The 20,180-nt window shown below is 37.9% G+C and overlaps 1 protein-coding gene across 3 annotated transcripts in view; it reads left to right on the forward strand.

Moving 5' to 3' along the window:
• The window catches only part of LOC149018840 (actin-related protein 2/3 complex subunit 2A-like), a 59,194-nt gene extending 43,496 nt beyond the window's left edge, over positions 1-15,698 (forward strand). For 2 of the 3 annotated variants that reach the window (XM_089152970.1, XM_089152971.1), the window contains exons 10-12: positions 13,124-13,180; positions 14,921-14,995; positions 15,091-15,698. In XM_089152970.1, coding sequence (XP_089009096.1) covers positions 13,124-13,180; positions 14,921-14,995; positions 15,091-15,114 — 156 coding nt within the window. In that variant the 3' untranslated portion in view covers positions 15,115-15,698. The remainder of the gene's footprint in view (positions 1-13,123; positions 13,181-14,920; positions 14,996-15,090) is intronic. The other variant, XM_089152969.1, reaches the window with a different exon arrangement.
• Positions 15,699-20,180: the final 4,482 nt, after the last annotated feature.

Consider the following 20,180-nt stretch of genomic DNA (forward strand, 5'->3'; position numbering starts at 1 on the left):
AGCATAAAGCTTTATAGTCAAATAATTCATCAAATCTATTCAGTTGTTTGGAATTTCACATTATAACATCGATGTACTTATAAGGTACACTATGAGAGTAAAAGAGTAAAATCAATGACTAAGCAGCTCCTCCAACTTCTGCTCCACCAGCACCAGCACCACCTCCACCAATATAAAGCCTAGTTTTGGGGGAAAAAAAGAAGGAAAAAAGAAGAAGTTTGGAAAGAACTCTCACCTGGCTTCAAATTTAGTAGACATTTGTTGTAGATGAATTAAACAGTTTGTTGATGTGACCTAGGTAGAGTTCCCCCAACTTTGCGGTGAAAAATCCATCCAAAACATCAAAACCAGTGAAGGGGGAAGGAGCTTTGAGACAAGTCGAGATCAAGGTATCTTTACTCATCTTTACTAAGATGAGGTATTTTTAAGGATGGGTAGGACCCAATTCTCGGCCGAGATACTGTACTTTCTTTGGTATCGACTTGTGTGAGATCTCGCATTGAGGTCTCAAAAAAGAAAAGATCTTGACGAGATCTCACGAGACCTCGAACTATGTGTCGGAGTCAAATAGACCAGGAAGAGGACTTATTGATGCATTATGGCAACCCAAAAGAGTATTTGAGGTAGTGGAATTCGCAAAAGAAGTAACTGTTGTAGAACCACACTGGCATTGGAAGTTGGTCCAAGTGAATATGACTTAAGATGGTCATCTACAAATGTAAGTGCTAGAGCTCATTTGAAGAGAGAGGTGTACTAGGATGGCTGTCAACAACGCATTGATGGGTATGTCCCATGTTCAGTACTAGAAACTCCTCTGAAGGTAGGAGGACATCCATAAAGCTTCTAGCATTTTTCCTATGTGAGATGTTTATGGTTATAATAATAATCACCCTTGAATGGAACACAAGCAAAACCTCCAAAGTCAGCATTACGAGGTTGAGATGTCGGAGAAGAGAGCCCATGGGATGCAACACTAGAGCCATAAGAACCATCAACAAGAGCAGATTGTTTGATGAAAATAGTGTTGATCATTGCAGTACATTGGCTAACCTCTATATCGATGACATAAAAGGCTTGCTTAAGAAACAACTCAAAAGGAAGAACCGGAGTGCGATTCGTACTCCATGTTTAGACCAGCCAAAAAATCATAAACACAGAAGTTATCCTCCCACTTCTGATAAGCAATAGCATAGCTTCACAGGTAGGAGTGAACTTCCTATGGAGGTGCATTGTCTGGTATTACCAATGCAAAGTGTTACTGAGAGAGGGTTCAGATTCTTTTGCTGCAATTGATGGATCTTTCAACAAATTTCAAAACACTGAGCTTTATTAGCAACCTTAAATACGTCACTTTCTTGAATTTCCAGATGGCAGTAGTGTTTTCAAGGAGGTAACTGTCAGCAATAGCAAATTCAACTGGGTTGAGTAGATAGCCTATCATGGGGCATTCATCAGTTTTCCATTTGTCTTGAACTGGACTAGGAGTTGTAGGTTTCACAGGATTGTCATGAAGATGGCCAACAAGATTGCGTGAATCAACCAAAAATGTAACTGATTGAGTCCATTGTGGATAATTGCTCCCATTAAGCTTGATATGATTCATCTAGAAGGAGGGAAGTTGCTCTCATGTATAACTGGAGCCTCCTCTACTACAAATGAACTAGTAGATCCAATAGACATAGTTGCTGGACTGAAGAATATGGAAAACCAAAAAAAGAAAAAGGAAAAAACCTCAGAGATCCCATAGATGGGTAAAAAGGACCCTTGGTGGGAGAAAAGGTGCTCACTACCAAGTGGAATAAGCCACAGAGGCAGTTGAAGGCCTAAACTAGCCGACAAAAGAGATGTGGGAGGAAGGAGGCGTTGTGGAAGGAAATGGAGGCTTTGTGATGGAGACATCACACGCCCACCCATCACTCGTTATTACCAAGGCGGAGGTGACAGTTACTTTCAATTTGGTTCGGCTACTAGGAAAGGGTCATCTGGACCCTTAGGACCGTAGTCCACACCACACTTTTTTTAATATTTTTATTAAACATTAGTATTAGTATTTATTGGATTATTTATTATAAGGGTAGTTCAGGGAATTTCTTTTCATATCATGGGGTTATGGGACTTTATTTTTTCATATCATGGGGTTATGGGACTTTATTTTGTTGGAGTTATTTTTAAACAAGTCTTTTTTCTTGTTTCTTTTATTTCAGTGGGGTTATTTTAGGAAACCTTTTTCCTTTAATTTGCTAATCACCAGCAAGGCAGGACAGATGAAATTAGAAAGGGAAAAAAAAACAAAAAATGAAAGCAGCGGCAGCCATCTGAGGAGCCAGTGACAGCAACCTCCTTCCTCTTTGGCAAGTCTACTTCGACTCCTTTGCTTCAGTTTCTTGTCTAGAAAATCCATTCGCTCCTCTATCTAGCCCTACCCTTTTTGTTCCTCTAGCCTTACCCTTTTTGTTGCTCCAAAAACCTTGTTTTCTTTACCAGGAATTTTTTCTTTTCTTCTCCAAAACCTCATGGCAGCCTGTTTCTGCAGAAAATTTCTTCCCTCTTGTTTATTATTTCCTCTTCTTCTCCATACCCTTATGGCAGCCTCTCTTTTCTCTGGAAGTTCTCTTTCTTCCCATATCCTCACGGCAGTTGCATTTTCTGCTTCTAACCCTTTTCTTCCCCTATATTGGCCTTCTTTTTCTCTTCTGTGAACATTATATTGGCACTATTATTTTTCTGCAATCCTTATTTTCCTAATCCATGTTCTACTTTTCTATCCTTTATAGTGATACTGCCCCATTCTTGCTGTCTTGTTTTTTCTCAGGTGTTGCTGTCTTCTTGTTCTAGCATAATAATATCTTATGATGCCCATGTTGGTTGGCTTGGTTTAGGAGTTTTTCTTCCCCTTTTTTTTTTAATTTATTTATATTTTTGTTTTTTTAGACGTTGGATGTAACACTTGCTTCTATATTGAATGACAGATTGATCATAATGACTTTGCTGGAATTTTATTAAATTTGAATGTAATGCCCCTAACCCCCTGCCTAGTTGTGTGGATTGATCATATAAGAATTCTTACTTGTCCCCTTGGGTTTATAAGAAGTTTACTCTTATATTATTGATTGCTGAATTTTATTCCGTACTGTTATCTTAGTGTGAGTCTAGTTTGTGTTGTGCAAGCCAGTCTCCCAGTTTCCCTTAGTGTTCTAGATGGCGTGGATCCTGTTTCTTTTAGAAGACCCTTGTTCCTAGGGCTGTCCTACATCAATTTGGCAGTGTAACGGTAGGGTGGTGGTGCTGTGAGGTTGAGGTGAAAGTGGTGGTGGTGGTTTGGCGGTGTGAGAGAGAGAGAGAGAGAGAGAGAGAGAGAGACAGTGGGGGTGGGTGCATTGGGTGCTCTTTTTACTGGAAAAAGAAGAGATAGAGGGAGTTATTAGGTTTAGGGGGAGTTTGTTTCTTAGACATCTCCTATTTTGTGTCTTGAAACCATCGGCGTTGATACCATGATGATTTTAGATAAGACACATCCAGCCTTTATTTATATTAATAGATGAATACAAGAAAAGTATAAGTACCCAATGTGGAATATTACAAAATAATATCCTATGGGCAATTCTTTATGTGGAGGGTCTGGGCCAGAATAGGGCCTAGGGTGATAGCCCCATACCCTACAGCCCTTTTGTAAAATCAGGGGTATTTTGGTAATTTTACAGTATTCTGGTAGAGTTAATTTAGGGTTTCATCGGGTCCAGTATGTTTGTAGGATCCTAGACCTACTTATATTTTTGGATTTGTTTCTTGTTTGACAATTTATTGAAGAGTCTTAGCTAGGTTGGGATTCCCAAGTGGTAAGGGAGTCCCTGCTTGCAGTCCACTTCATACAAGGATTCTATATCTACTTTTATTTTTCAATTTGGATCATCCTAGAGTGATTTATGATAGATTCCTTGTATGAATGTGGGTCTCTAGTCCAAGTATGAATCCTAGTTAGATTTGCTCTCTAAAGTTGAGTCCTAGTGTGAGTTCCTTCTTAAATGCTACTAAAATGCCTCTCCAATATTAAAAGGCAGATCATGTTTAATGAATAAAACTGGAGATTGGAAGGAGTAAGCTTTGAATTGTGGGTTCTCTAAGAGGGAACTTGCTGCTGTGTTTGTGAATGAATTCTGCAATTTCGAAGTTCTTTGAGGCCCTTTCTTCTTATTCAAGTAAGTACAGCCAAGCCTCCTCCCTTTCTCTTCTTCTTCCCTCATCCGCAGCTTTCCCCATCCCCAAACCCTAATTCTGTAGTTACACCCCGCTTTGCATATCATCCCTCCCCTTCCGCAGCCCCTACCCGTCCTTAATCTCTATTTCCTTAACCCCCCCTTCCCCAACCCTTGTTCATCATTCCTCAGCCCCTCTTCTCTTTTTTGCTTCTTCATCGTCTTCCTTCTTACTTGTGACAGCATAGGAAATCTAGGAAATTAAAACCTGGAAATTTTCCCAACTCCCTAAATCCCTCACCCTTTTAGGATTACCTTCCCCTTCCCTTTACTCACACCCCATCCCTACCCTGTCCCCTTCCCTCTGCACCTTTTCTTCTTCACTAGAAAACCCTGAAATCCAAAAACTTTTAAAACTAATTCTCCTCAACCTCTCAATCAAACCATAAACCCTTTTAGGATCATCTTCCCTAAACCCTACTTGACACTTGACCTAAGCCTAACTCATCACCAAGAAACCCTAGAATTTAAGAAAACCTAATTTTCTAAACCCCTAGATTTGGAATTCGATTCTGAATTTTAAATTACAGCAAGGGTTCAGAGTTGAATTTCATAACCTAGATCCTAAACCCTATTCTTATCCCTGCTTTCCCTTTCCTAAAACCTAAATCCAGCATTAAAGCTCTAATCCCAGCATAATAGCCCTAATCCCTCAACTAAAGGGTATTACAAAACCGATACAAAACCAACAAACCCTTGTTTACTGCAGGTTTACTTGATTAAGATCCTAAGGGTGAATGTTAGATATAGGGCTTGCATCACTCAATTAAACCCCACATCCCTAGTTCACATCAATGCTATCCATATAGTCAGAATTACAACAGTCTTAGATAATGACTTATGATGGTTCAGAAGATAAAATTCTATGACATTATTTTGGATAAGGGTAATAGTTGTCATGGTGCTGGCAATCCAAGGCAAAAATAATAATAATATAAAAAAGTAAAAATTAAAAATAAAAAGGAAAAAAAACCTATGACTTGTTATGACCAATGCCTTATTTATTAAATGCAGTTTTCTCCAATGAGAGAGGGAGACATTTATGGGTCATAGACCTTGATCTAAGTGGTGATTCCAAAATAAATGAATATAGTGAAAAGATTCCGTATTTACCAGTAGGCCGTTGCCCATCTCTTTTCCTTCCTCAACATGGATACACATTGCATAGTTGGGTCCATTATCAGGATAACAACCCCCTCACCCGCCCCCTTCCTCCTCTTCTCCTTTTCTCCTCTGTTCCCCCACCAAAACAGATGGCTCTTCAAGCTGTCTTTAGCTTTGAAGGCCCTTTTTCTTGTTAAGAGAGAACTTCCTTTGGATATACTTTGGAAGGTATTTGTTCTTGAATTGTGCTTCATGTCTTCCCAAGTCCTAGTCCCATGTCTTCTGACTTCGAACCTTTCTTCATGGGATCTCCACCATTCCTTAGCACAACCAGTCAATGGCAAGTAGAAGACTCTAAACTTCTGGGTTGTACCAATCAAAATGTTCTTTTGGGAAGCTAACCAATCAAGGAAGAACCATGGATCCGTCTGTTCAGAATCATATGCTCCACCTTTGAAAGAATATCAATTTCACGAAGTGCCTAATATGTTAGTGTAGTTTCTTGTGTCAAACTTCTATGGTATTTTTTTTTGGTACTGGTGCTTTTTTTTTTTTTTAATACTGGAATTGAAATGCCATCTGCAAGAGTCGAACCCAAGACCTCTCCACTGAGAAGTATGGATCTTTACCACTCAACCAACCTTGCATTGGCAAACTTCTACGGTATTAGTTAGTGTTCTGTGATGTAGCTGGTGCCGGGTAATGCTTGTCTCTGTGGTCCTCTGGAGTAGGGTGATGCTTTGACATTGTATCAGATGTTGCTCCAATTACTAAATTTTCAACTAATTAGCATTTAGCAAGTTATCCCATGGGGGGGGGGGGGGGGCCGGAAAAAAAAAAAAAAAAAAAAAAAGGGGGCCCCCCTGACAGAGCATTTATAGGTCTCCGTTGAACGTGGCCGTGCCACCTCAAACGACTTTCTCTAAGCTTATCACTTATGGGAGCAACTCCCAGCCCAACTCTAATATGATCGTTTCTTATCTTATCCATCCTAGTTTTGCCACTCATCCATCTTAGCATCCTCATTTCTGCTACACCGAGTTTATCTATATGATTCTTTTTAACAGCCCAACACTCTGCACCGTACATCATAGCTGGTCGAACAACGGTTCTATAAAATTTTCCTTTAAGCTTTAATGGAACACGCCGATCACATAAGACCCCGGACGCACCTCTCCACTTCATCCACCCTATTTTAATTCTTTGGGAAACCTCATCTTCCAAATCACCTCTTTTACTTATGATTGAACCTAGGTACCTAAAACAATCACTCTGAGAAATCTCTTTATCGTCAAGTATCACCACCTCATCATCTGGCCGATCATGACTAAAGTTACAAACTAAATATTCTGTCTTCGATCTACTAAGTTTAAAGCCTTTTGATTCCAAAGCTAATCTCCATGATTCTAATTTGGTATTAATCCCCACTTGGGTCTCATCAATCAACACAATATCATCCGCAAAAAGCATACACCAGGGGACCTCATCTTGAATGTCTTTGGTTAATTCATCCATTACCAATGCAAATAGATATGGGCTTAAAGTTGACCCTTGATGTAGCCCAACTGTTATTGGGAATTCATTACTTTGTCCCCCCACTGTTCTAACACTAGTCACCGAACCATCATACATATCCTTAACTATATCTATATATTTACTTGCAACACTTCTTTTCTCTAGTACTTGCCAAATTAACGCTCTAGGGACTCTATCATAAGCTTTTTCTAGGTCAATAAATACCATATGAAGATCTTTCCTACATTCTCTATACCTTTCCATAAGTCTCCTAATTAAGTAAATAGCCTCCGTTGTAGATCTTCTTGGCATAAACCCAAATTGGTTCTCCGTGAATCGTAGTTAAGTGTCTCAAACGGGTTTCAATTATTCTCTCCCATAATTTCATCGTATGGCTCATCAATTTAATGCCCCTATAGTTATTACAACTTTGAATATCTCCTTTATTTTTGTAAATTGGAACCACAACACTTCTCCTCCAATCATCTGGCATTTTCCCTGTGCTCATAATCTTATTAAACAACTTAGTCAACCAAACTAGTCCATGGGTTCCTAAGCTCTTCCATACTTCAATTGGGATTTCATCGAGACCTTGTGTCTTGCCGAGTTTCATCCTCCTTAAAGCTTCTTTTACTTCGGACATCGAAATTCTACGTATATAAGTTCGGACCTTGGTGCCTTGGTGAAAAGTGTAATCGTCCGAAACATAAGTGCTTGAAGAATGCTCATTTAGTAAACTAGAGAAAAAGGTTTCCCATCTTTTCTTAATATCCTCCTCACAAACTAATACTTTACCATCTCCATTTTTAATACATCTAACATGGTCAAGATCTCTACTCTTCCTATCCCTCATCTTAGCTATCTTATAAATAGATTTTTCCCCTTCCTTTGTGCCCAATTTATTACACAACTCTTCATATTTCCTTTCCCTTGCTTTTCCTGCAATTTTCTTAGCTTCATTTCTATCCAACCTATACCTATGAAGATCCTCAACATCTTTAGTTCTTTGCCATGCCTTAAAACTAGCTTTTTTATTCCTAATGGCAACTTGAACCTCACTATCCCACCACCACGTCTCTCTATAAGAATGAGTCTTTCCTTTTGATTCACCTAGAACATCTTTAGCCACCTTCTTAATACACATAGCCATCTCATTCCACATTGCATTGGTATCCCCTTTAAAATCCCATTTTCCTTGTTTGACTACTTCATTAATGAAGGATTTAGAGTACTCTCCTTTCAAATTCCACCATCTTATTTTGGGATAGTTTACCTTGGACCTTTTATGTGTTCTTGGGACTAAGCACATATCCAAGACCACAAGTCTATGTTGTGCAGTTAAGCTTTCCCCCGGTATCACCTTGCAATCCTTGCACAACAATCTATCAGTCCTTCTAGTTAAGAAGAAATCTATTTGGCTTCTATGCTGTCCACTTTTGAAAGTAATTAAATGTTCATCTCTCTTTTTGAAGTAAGTATTTAATATAGATAAATCAAAAGCAGTAGCAAAATCTAAAATTGAAATCCCCTCCTCATTCCTTTCTCCAAAACCATATCCTCCATGAACACTCTCATATCCTCTTTGATCTTTTCCAATATGTCCATTTAAATCACCTCCTATGATAATCTTTTCTCCTTGACGAATTCCTTGCATTAATCCATCCATACTTTCCCAAAATTCTAGCTTTAGACTTTCATCTAATCCTACTTGAGGTGCATATGCACAAATTATATTTATGCATTCTTTCTCCATTACCAACTTGATAGCAATAATCCTATCACCCACTCTTTTAACATCCACCACATCATTTTTTAAATCTTTATCCACTATTATACCCACTCCATTTTTATTTGTTTTATCCCCAAGATACCAAAGTTTAAAGTCATCCAACTCTTTGGCTTTTTTACCCCTCCATCTAGTCTCTTGGATGCAAGCTACATTAATCCTTCTTCTCCTCATAACATCAATCAATTCTAAGCTCTTACCAGTTAAAGATCCTATGTTCCAAGATGCCAATCTAATCCTACGCTTATGGACTAGCTTCTTTACCCGCACTCGTCCACGGCGCGGGAACCCTTGCCTACTTATCACCGCATCCGGGCGCCGATGCGACGCGTCGCTTACAGGGGACGCCCTAGCTAACCCTTGCCCACTTATCACTACACCCGGGCCATAGTGTAGCGCGTCGCTTCTTTTGTCGGGGAACGCCCTAGCATAGCTTTTATCATATAAGGTCGAATCCATGAAAAAAGGTTTGGCTAGATTTTTTCCGGTGCCGGCTGCCGACCTGACGCACCAACCCTCCTCCTTTACCCGGGCTTGGGACCGGCAGCAAAACCCCGGGCGCCCCCCCCCCCCAGCCCCAAAAAACCCCACCCCACCCCCCCCCCCCCCCTTCCTTTCTTTTTCCCCCCTTTTTTTTTTTTTTTTTTTGGGGGGGGGGGGGGGGGGGGGGGGGGGGGGGGGGGGGGGGGGGGGGGGGGGGGGGGGGGGGGGGGGGGGGGGGGGGGGGGGGGGGGGGGGGGGGGGGGGGGGGGGGGGAGGGGACCTTAACTTTCCCCTCTAAGAGAGTGCTGTGGGTGGTGTTGTTTGGAAAATCATGATTGGTCACCATGGAGCAACCTTACTGCTTTGAGAACAGTGACAAAAAATGTATGAATTTGAAGCCTGTAATCCAAAGTCAAGTGATTTCTTATAATAACAGGATCTTGCTAAAACTCTGCTTGAAGGATCCTTCAGGACTTCAACCCCTAAAAACTGAGGGTAATCTGCTGGCCAGATTCCCTACGGAAACCTCATATCAACTTAAGCAAGTTGGTGCCCATAAAAGGGCTGCCGCCAACTCTTTGTTGTGATTTCGTTGGTGTTAAATAAATCCCAACATGATCTGGGTTTGAACAGCTGCAATGATTGCAAGTAATGCTCCTGTTTCAGTTTAAATCATGTTCAACAGACACTATTTACAATAGGGAAAATAACACTTATTTGACAGTGGAAATAGAAAATAGAGAGGATATGACTTTAATTTCCACCAATAAGTTTAAACCAGAATCCTGCCAATCCTAAGAGTTTCCAACTGTTAACTCAGCTTCACAACAGCAAAAAAGGCAATAACCATCATTGATAAAATCATTTGTTATTCTAGCTAAGTAAAAAATTTGTGTAACCAACTTACATAGCCAATAGGAAACTTGAAACAAAAAGGACACTTAAAAGTAACTTTTGACAATAGGTAAAGGTCTTTAGCTGACGCCTCCTAAAGAAAGTATAAGAAGAAAAGATAAGGCTATGTGCACACAAGCTAAGGTATTTAGCTGATGCCTCCTAAAGGAAGTATAAGAAGAAAAGTAAGTAAATATATCCGAGACATATAAATTGCAGTGATCCTGCTGCGGAACAAGCGGTTATTGTGAAAATTTGGGCCACAATTACCGCGAGCAAACGTATTATTGACGAGGAGCGCATTTTTGCTACTAATACTCGTACTGTCTTTGTTATTCTGCCCCTCAACAATCCAATTGCAAGAGCGAAACTCTTCTTGCCGGATGCTTCTCAGGTGAGTGGGAGGCTTGATCAGGCGGAGGCGGAAGAAAATTCAACCGAAATAGGAAATTCGACCGAAATAAGAATTCCGACCTTGCAAAAGGCCGAAATTTCAATATTTCGGTCAAAACTGGACACTTTTTTTAATAGAAATTGGAACTTCAATTTCAGGGCTCATATGGACTCAAAATGATTTAGATTCTTGCATACTACCTATTTCAAGCATAATAAACACAATGGAACTAGTTTTTTGCCCAAAAAAAAATAAAAATAGAACCATTGAAAATTTATCATTCAAGTATACTAACAAATGACTGGTTCTGACAAGTGCAAATTGTATTGCATACAGGTAATGAATCATCAACATACATGAATTGTTTGGTAGAATGGTTACATATACAACGAGTCGACTAAATCAAATGATGGTGTCTCACATATATTAAGTTGAAGCCTATATATCATATGTACATAAAATAAAAATACATAATTTTAGAAAATAATTATTAAAATCAGATTATGAAAAAGTGGTAGCAAATAATAAAAAGATAAGTTTAACAAAACACAATCATGGATCATAGTCCTAGGCTAAACATATATTAATTTCAAGGCAATACAAGATCATTTAAGGCATGAACAAAAGAATAATAAAATAGGGGAAGTTTGGAACAGTTGGTATGGCTCATGCTTCATATTCTATTGTGTCCGGAGTTTCCTTTGTAGTTGTTGTGGCTTAGGAGGTGTTTGGAGGCAAAAAATGAGCAAAAAAGGTGTTTGAGGCAAAGGAGTCATGGAAATTAGGTGAAAATGGGATAGAAATCAACAAAAATTAAGGAAAAACAAGTTGGAATGTTGAAATGGTCAAAATTGTGGTCGAAATTGTTGAAATTTGACATTTTTCTGAAATAATTGGAATTTCGTTTCATTTTCAAAAAATGTAAACATAAATTTCGGTCGAATTTTCTTCTATGGGCGGAGCAGATGCCTCAGCAAATAGTCTTCGCCCTTCCATTCAAGTCTTAGTAGATAAGCAAGTGAATGATGAACAAATTATTCTTTTGTTAGCGAATGAATAGCAGGAGCCAATAACTACCAAGTGCAGGGAGGGAGTTAACTCAGGGCTTACCGATTAGAGAGGCTGGCTTACAGATAAGACAACTTTCATTAATGTAATAAAGTGAATCCCATATTCCTACATTCTACCCTTAATTTATGCCCACTGTGAAGAAAACCCATTGGACCAAAGGCCTAACGCATATATAAACCAACCTTAGTTTCTTTCTTTTTCCCACCAAAACAAGCTCTGTTATGTCTTAGGTATATCACAGTTGCAATTTATGTTGTACACTAACAGTGGTATCCTGGTAAATTAATTGCAAAACACCTGACCCCTACTTTCAAAGGTCTAAGTTTTTATACAGTGGAAGGCTTTCACCATGAATAAAAGGTCTAAACACCTTTTGCCACCAAAGTCATTTTCCGGTGATTAACTTCTCTCAGCTTACAAGTGAATGAGCAATTCCATGGCTTTCAAGATTTATTGTTAGTCCGATACCAATCTTGTGGGAGTGACACCAATCATATACTCTATATCATTAGCTGAATCTCTTTCCACAGTAAATTGATAAATCCTTTAGATATGGATGGCTCCATTTCACTTTAAGCAACGGCATTGCATCTCTAGTAGAACCCTACTGCTTTTTTACTTTGATTCTTATCATGGAGTAAATAAATTGTTAATTTTTGAGTTCTTGAAATTCATAATTTCTGTTTATGGTGAACCCATTTCAACTGAGATTGGAAATCCATCTCTTCACTTAGATTTGGCTTAATGTAAAGTGTTAGGTCCTTCAATGGGCTGTTCAATATATTCGTTCTCTTTCATGTCTTACTGAGCTTCTGACTCCAGTTAGTATTTACTGTGTCTGCTTATTCTTTTTGTGGTGGGTTTTCTTTAATTAATCTTGAAAGCTCGGTCTTACCCCGATTGGCCGGTTGAAGAGTTGAGAGAAATCTCTTCTGTTAGCCGATTAGCCACATGGTTTATTTTCTGCTTATTCTTTCATTTCATATTCCATATGATTTGGATATTGATTGATCAGGTCATGTGAATTCCCTCTCTAAATTTCCCCTGCAATCCTCTTCTAGGATTAAGGGGTGGGCTTGGTGGACTAGAGTTGTAGCCCTAAGGTTGAAGCATCCATGCAAACTCCCAGCAAAATTTGGGGTAAGACTGCATAGGAAAACTGCCCCTCTAGACTTTGCTGTGCGGAAGCCTTTGGCACTGGGTTTGCCCTTTTAATCCTCTTCTAGGATTTTTTTTCTTTTCTTCTATGAGCTGGAGTACTTTAGGGTAGTTGAATCTGTGGAGACATTTTAAATGATAAGTTCTACGACAAATCGGTCAAAATAAGGGATTTTAACTGGTATGCTTTGGTCTTAATGCTAGCAGTCATATTGACCTTTCTATATGTGGGTCCCTATATTATCCTTGAGCTTTTTACCTTTGTCACAAGCAACTTCTAAATGTATTCTACCTGCGGGTGGTACTTCTGTTTGTTACAGAGGCATACTGGCTAGAAAATTATTTGTCGCCTTATGGATTGTTCAGCTCTAGCCAAACAAATGAGTTTGATTGTTCTTACATATTTTGACAGTACTTGCAGCCGTGCATATACTGATTCATTTATTATTTTTCATTTTCTTGCAGTGCTCTGAAGGTTTCATGCACACCCGGATGAGACGCCGTGTGGAGTCACTGATACTGGTAACTCCTCATTCTTGGTGTTGTTTTCTTTCCTTTTATGCCCTTTCCCAGCTTCAGTTCTGTTTTAAATGAGACATAACATGCCAAAGTAGTTTATGTGCATTTTAACGTGAAATATCAATGGATGTTGACTTATCACCATGTTTTTCTCCATGATCCACAAAGTATGGTTGCAACTTGGCTGGCAATTTGTAGCACCAGTTTTGGCTGAGAGTTAAGCCATCAATGAGTTCATGCCTCTCTTAGTGCAGGCTGAACTATCACCTTGCCTCTCAGGCTTTCGTAAGTTGTAAATGCTTATTGTGTCAAATAGCACCTCAGATTTCAGCTGGTTAGTTCACATTTTCAGTGAGTGGGAGGTTGTTTTGGTTGCATCATATTTGTTCTTGATGAATATAGTTATTGTATTTTATGTTAAGACTCTTGATCAACCCTGGAATAATTGGGTAGAAACCCTGTAACGAGACCCTCTCCTATGGTTAGGTCACTTGCGTATCAGCTCTTGGAAGCACTTTAGTTCATCACTAAAACACACACAACATTTGAATTCCATAAACAAGATCTGAAGAGGAAATGTAATTGGTCAATGCAATAAAATTTGCAACAGAACTGCATTACAGAACTCCCCGGACTTGAAAACACCAGTCAACATGGCCCAACCGAGAGTCTTCCCCTCCTATCCTAACTACTTTCCTGAGTGGCTGCTCCCCAGTAGAATGCTGCCACTTGTTCCTGTCCTTTTTGTTCCCCACATGATTATTTTGATACCCTATAGCTCCCTTTTCCCTACACCCTCAACATTAGAGTCTTTAACAGTGTAGGATAAATTTTAGATACTAAGTTTTCATATCATAGCATATGTATAAAATATATATGCTAAGTTTTCATATTGTAGCATATGTATAAAATATATATGCATCATTATATGTTATTATTGACCAGTTAACTAGTATATGCACTGATGTAGGGTCTGGTCAAGAATTATTTCCAAGAGTTGACAAAACTGAAGGTCCAGAACTGAACCGAGTGGCCTTCTGTCAAATAGATCCTCAATCATTAACAAAATCAGTCATTATATGCCGAAAACTTATGATATTTGGTCTTAAGATCATTAAAGTTGTATGGATTTAAAAAATCTGTCTCACTAATATACAAGCAGTTACTGAGATCTCAGATCTGGGTAATATTACCTTTTTGAGATTCCAAGATGAGATGTCCTGTGAGTTAATATCTCAGCAATATCAGGGACATCTTGGTCAACTGCTTACTGCATTTGTCGTGTGCTTATTTTCTGAATGCTTGGTTCTAGGCTCTGGTCTTGGAAACAGTCTCTCTTCTCTCTTTCTCTTCCCAATAGGAAAACCCACTGGATAATTTCATTAAAGGGTAATCAATATGCAGAAGGATGGTTCCCCCCCCCCCCCTCTTATATTTTTACTTGTATTTTCAATTTTTCTCATTGGAAAAATGATGATTGATTGCATGATATAGATATAGTTATTCAAGCTAAAGGGCCAAAATTATAGCCCTAATCTTCAAAGTAAACATCTATCTCCAAATTAACCCAGTCCAGTTTGACATAGCTGCTGCTGTTCATGAAGTTTTAGAAATGCCACTAAAATAAGTACTAAATCATTCCGAGTTTGAACAACGCAACTATGGCCTTGAGTCTGGTGCTATTAGCTCATGTGTTTATGTGTGTGTGGGTGTGTTCAATTGCTTCCATGGTTTATTCCACAGGCTCTGGATCGTGCAAAGCCAGATGTTGTTGAGAAGTCAAAGAAAGCTGCGCATAGCAGATCCTTCAAGAAACTGGTTTGTAATTAGATAACTGTTACGCTTTGGATAATTTTTCATGGGTCATTTTGTTGGTCTGTGTTATTTATCATTATACCTATTTTTGACTGTAGAGCCTGAAAGGGAGCCCTAGGTAATTCAAATTCATGAAGATGTGCCTATTTGTCAAGCAGCAAAAGACATTACGAAATGCTTATGGAACCCAAAAGAATTCTTAGTTTTCCTTTACTGTTTATGTTGAAGGCCAGTGCATACCAAGTTAAAGGGCTGACCCCTCTGAGAATTTGTGTATTGCAATTTAGTCCAGTTGCGGCTGAAACTCCAGAATATCGCGAATTTGTGTGTTGCAATTTAGTCCAGTTGCAGCTGAAACTCCAGAATATCGTTTTGCATTTGCTGGATGATTTTGTACATTCAGACTTCAGTGTTGTTGAAAGTGGATCAATTGCCTTTTCTGGACCTGTATTGTGAGTTGAAAAATATCAATTGGTGATGTGCAATGAAAGAAAGAAAATATCAAAATTCCAGTCAGTTTTATTGGAGAATTTGGAAATAATTGTTCAAGATCTTCAGTTTTCTAATGCATTCTTTATAGACCCCTTGCATTTTTTTCTTCTTTCTGGTAACATATAACCCCCCTTGCATGAGGAATGCATAAAACTTACATCAACGCTAGTGCACCATAGAATGCATCATTCTGAAATCCTTAAGTCTTGTTAAATTTTGCCCACATGCCTTCCTGCATTTAACAGGTCCAAGGAGGTTAACTTGAGGTTGATTTATTTATGGGCAAATGACCTCTTGAAATGAATTTTCTTTTGTAGGAGAAAATGATTTCTCACTCTTTATTAGATAGATGGTTTAGGTTTTTGGTTATTTGCTTGACATTTAGAATGCCAATTTAGACACATTTTCAGTGAAGATTGGGTTGTATTGAAAATTGGGTTATGCAATGCAATTACTAATACTATATCTGTGGGATAGAGGTTTGTGTCCCCTCATATTTCTTTACCATATGTTTAAAGGGTGTTCATCTTTGTCAACCTTATTAGTGTGCAGAGTGGCATTCAATACAATGACCAATATGATATATACAACAGCCAATATGGTAACTAAATTTAACTCCTTTTAGGTAAACACAAATAACTTTTTCGGTGGGTTGAGTTTTTAAGTATGGTTTTACTCTTGCTTCTAATGCAGATTGAGTATGCATTTGGTGGACCGTGCATTAGTTATGTGAAAGACCGTCATGCCAAACAAATCGAGCCGTCGGATCGAAATCTCGACCGGAATTTAGGATCTGATGGTCTGAAATTTTGCTTGATGGTCATGCGCATGACTGAAGCAATTTCAGCATTTGGTGATTGTTCTAGCAAATTAGCTTTCCGGTAAAATTATTTTTACATGTTTTTTGTGTTGGGCAATCACTCTTTGTTTAAAAATGGGCTTCTAATAGACTTGTTCTAGAACTATTCTCAATTAGGCCTCAATGTGAAAAATCTAATTTCCTAATGAGGACATGGAATAGGAGACCAAGGTAAAAAAGTTTGCAAGACAAGGTTGGGGTGGAGATGAACTAGAGAGAATTTTACTATTGGGATCATATTATTAAGGGCGCGTTTGATAACGTTCTTAAAAAACGTTTCTGGCGTTCTTTTGTTCTTTAGGAACGGAAGAACGGGTTAGAGGCGTTTGATAAAACGGTTCGTTCTTCTATTCTTTTAGAACGAACCAGTCAAAAAAGTGTTCTAAAGAACGCTTTTTGCATAACATAAAAAATATGTTTTTACCAAACAACAGAAACGAAAGTGACAAAATTGGTTCAAATTGAAGCCTTAGAACAAGTTTATCAAACACCAACTTATTTTTCAACAAAAAAAAAAAACACTAACATATTCTATTTAGTGTTTTAAAAATATTTTCAGAACGGATTTATCAAACGCTCATTTTCAAGTAAAGAACGATCTTTTAGCACAGAAACATTAAAAAACGGTTTTACATAAAAACCGGTTTCTCAGAACAGAAATGTTACCAAACGCATACTAAGTTTATGTTCCCTCGACATGACGTATCTTACATGTTCTTCAAAAGTAGACTTTTAGATCATTATTCACAATTCATTTTTTAAAAACAAATTAACAAATCATTTTAATAAGGGTAAATTTTGTGCTTCCTCTCTATATATTCTTATTCTCCTCTGATTGCCTTAAAACAATGAACTCTTAACTTTGTTTCTCGCTTGATATTTTAAAATGGTCAAATCACCCTCTATTTTCGTCCCTTTAATTGATTAAATCAATTTCTTTCTTTTGTTGATCAAAATTTTTCTTCATTTTCTCCTTTTCTTCTTATAAGAGTCTATTGTATGCAATTAGGTGTGTTTTTTTATCTTTTTCTTCTCCCTTTTTTATAATTTCTTTTTCTTTTATTTTCTTTGGTGGATTCTTATAAAAGAGGGAGGATTTAAAAAAAAAAAAAATACACCGAATAGTGTTTACTGGATTCTAACAAAAGATGGAGGAAGAAAAGAAAGACATTTAATCTATTCCTATAGAAAAAACAAAAGAAAAAAATATATACATAAAAAAAAGAGCAAATTGCATTGGTACAATAAAATGGAGGCCTTAAAGTAATAACACCCTACTTTATGTTTGAAAGACATAGACATTCCAAAATTGAATTTTCGTTGGGCATATTAATCCTATTTGTTACGAAAAACAATTAAATCACCATTTTTTCCCCTTCATATTTTAATAAAGATATTTTTAGAATTGAAAGAAAATAAACAATGATTTAATGAGTTTTAGTGACAAATTAGACTAATGTATCTAATGAAAATTCAATTTTGAGGTGTCTATGTTTTTCAAACATAAAGTAGGGTGTCAGTGCTTTGAGGCCTTCATTTTAGGGTGCTAATGCAATTTGCTCTAAAAAAAATACATTTAAGTATGAATTCCTATAAAGAGAGAGAAATGAAAGAAAAGGAATAAAGTAAAACAATTAAAAATCAGTATAATTGATTAAATAAGTAAAAATAAAAAATAACTTGATTATTTTATAATATTAGGAGAGAAAGAGAAGTAAAAATTTCATTTTTTTTAACGGGAATAAGAAGTGAAACTTATGAAAGAGTACATAGATCAAGTAGAGGGGTGGGATGCGAGAGAACATATTTCTCTTTTCTTTTTTTTTTTTGGTAAAATAAAAAGTTTCATTAGAAAAGATATTAGAGCTGAAAGCACTTACATATAGTGTCTATACTGTGACGAGAGTCATCAACCTGTGTGGCTGCATAATTTGCCTGTTTTTCAAAAAACAATTGGAGCACTGGGTTGGGGAATTCAACATATTTCATATATTTGGTAGCATTAGCCAACTCCATTAACGTTGCTAATATATCAAGGGGCCACTTCTCTGTTGATGGACATGGCAAAAGCTTTGTAATCTGGTGGTGATTAGTCCAAATTTCATCAATTTTTATCCCCCTATCTGATGCTTTATCCATTTCCATATGTAGGGCAAAAAATGTGGTGTCCAAAATCCCTTTAGTCTTCTTTCCAAAATTGACGGTCTGTAGATGTCCGTCTCTGTATATCCCAATACTCCAACCTGTTACTCCTAGTTGCTGGTAAGGTAGCCAGCCCTGCACATATCAAAATATTTATGTTAGTTTGAGGAAAATAGATACACTAATTTCTTTCAAATTCATCTTCATTAACAGTATTGAGCCCATTTTCAAGATTGACCAAAGATACCCTATTTTCATTTTGTAATTTCAACTCCTTAGTCCAATGATTTGTACTTTTTAATACCCTCATTGGGTTTGGTATCTTGTTGTTAAACACCCTCTTATTTCTTTCTTTCCAGATGAAATAACAAGTTATTATGAATACCGACATAACCCGTCGCCTATCATCTTTGCTTAGTTGTGTGGTCATATCATGACAGTAGGTGATAAGCGATGAGTTCTGCCAGTTTTCAGTGCGAAACCCGAGCGGTCCTGCAGCAGGATTCTTTTTCCCCAGTCACATGAAATAAGAATGTGCCATATTGTTTATTCTGATTTTCCACATATTGCACATTCCGCATTCATGTCTGACCATTGAGCAAGTTTGGCCCTGACCGGCAGTCCCGCATTTAATACACGCCAAAAGAATACTTTAAATTTTGGATGTATAGGAAGGTTCCACATTTGGTTCCACCACTTAGCAAATTGATAGTCATGGGTTGAAAACCTTTGTTTAAGTATTTCTTTGAAAGCCAATCTGACTGTGAAATCTCCATTTGGAGAAATTAAGGAAGACCAAGAGTCTTCGTGGTCCGATAAATGAATGGAGCGGATCATTGCAGAAAGAGAGTTTGAGGATATCTCCCTGTCTCGAATTTGATTTTAATGTAATTCTCCCACCATTGCAGCTACTGATGTGTTCTTGGCCATCTACTGAAATCCTAATTTGTTGCTATAGCTTGTGCTTGATGTTGTTCCCATGGATCGAACCAGAACGATGTGTCTCGTCCGTTCCCTACCTTCCTTCCCACCATCTTCCTCAACTATGGGAGAATGCTTGTTATACTATTCCAAATCCATGATCCCCTTTTTTTCCGAACCATTGGATCAAAAATACTTCGGTTCTTGAAATATTTGGCTTTGAATACCCTTACCCAAAGTGCATCCGGGTTTGTGATTAACCTCCATTCCTGCTTTAGTAACATTGCCGAATTCTAGTCTTCCATTTTCTTAAAACCCAATCCGCCCATCGCTTTTGGTTGACAACATTTGCCCCAAGAGATTAGATTCAATTGTTTGCTTCTATTTGGTTGATCGTTCTAGAACCTTTGACAGATTGCATCAATTTTCTTGCACGTGGTCTTCGGGAATCTGAGACATTGCATTTGATAGAGCGCCATAGATTGGATTGATGCTTGCATTAACACTCCTCTTCCCGCGAAAGAAAGGTTAGATGCCTTCCACTTAGCCATTTTCGTAGACATCCGATTCACCACTGCTTGTAAAGTTTTGGCTTTGGCCTTGCCTGGAATTAAGTTTGACCCCAAGTATGTTGCTTCTCCTTTAATTTCTTGAACCTTTAAGATTGCCAGCACCGCATTTTTATCAATTGTCGGGACATTTTTGCTAAAGTAGACTCCACTTTTCTCAAAATTTATCTCATGTCCCGTCAGATCAGCGAACAATTCTAGAACT

This window comes from Hakea prostrata, chromosome 4 (genome assembly GCF_041222555.1).
Source record: "Hakea prostrata isolate BN-2017 chromosome 4, UWA_Hpros_2, whole genome shotgun sequence".
NCBI lineage: Eukaryota > Viridiplantae > Streptophyta > Magnoliopsida > Proteales > Proteaceae > Hakea > Hakea prostrata.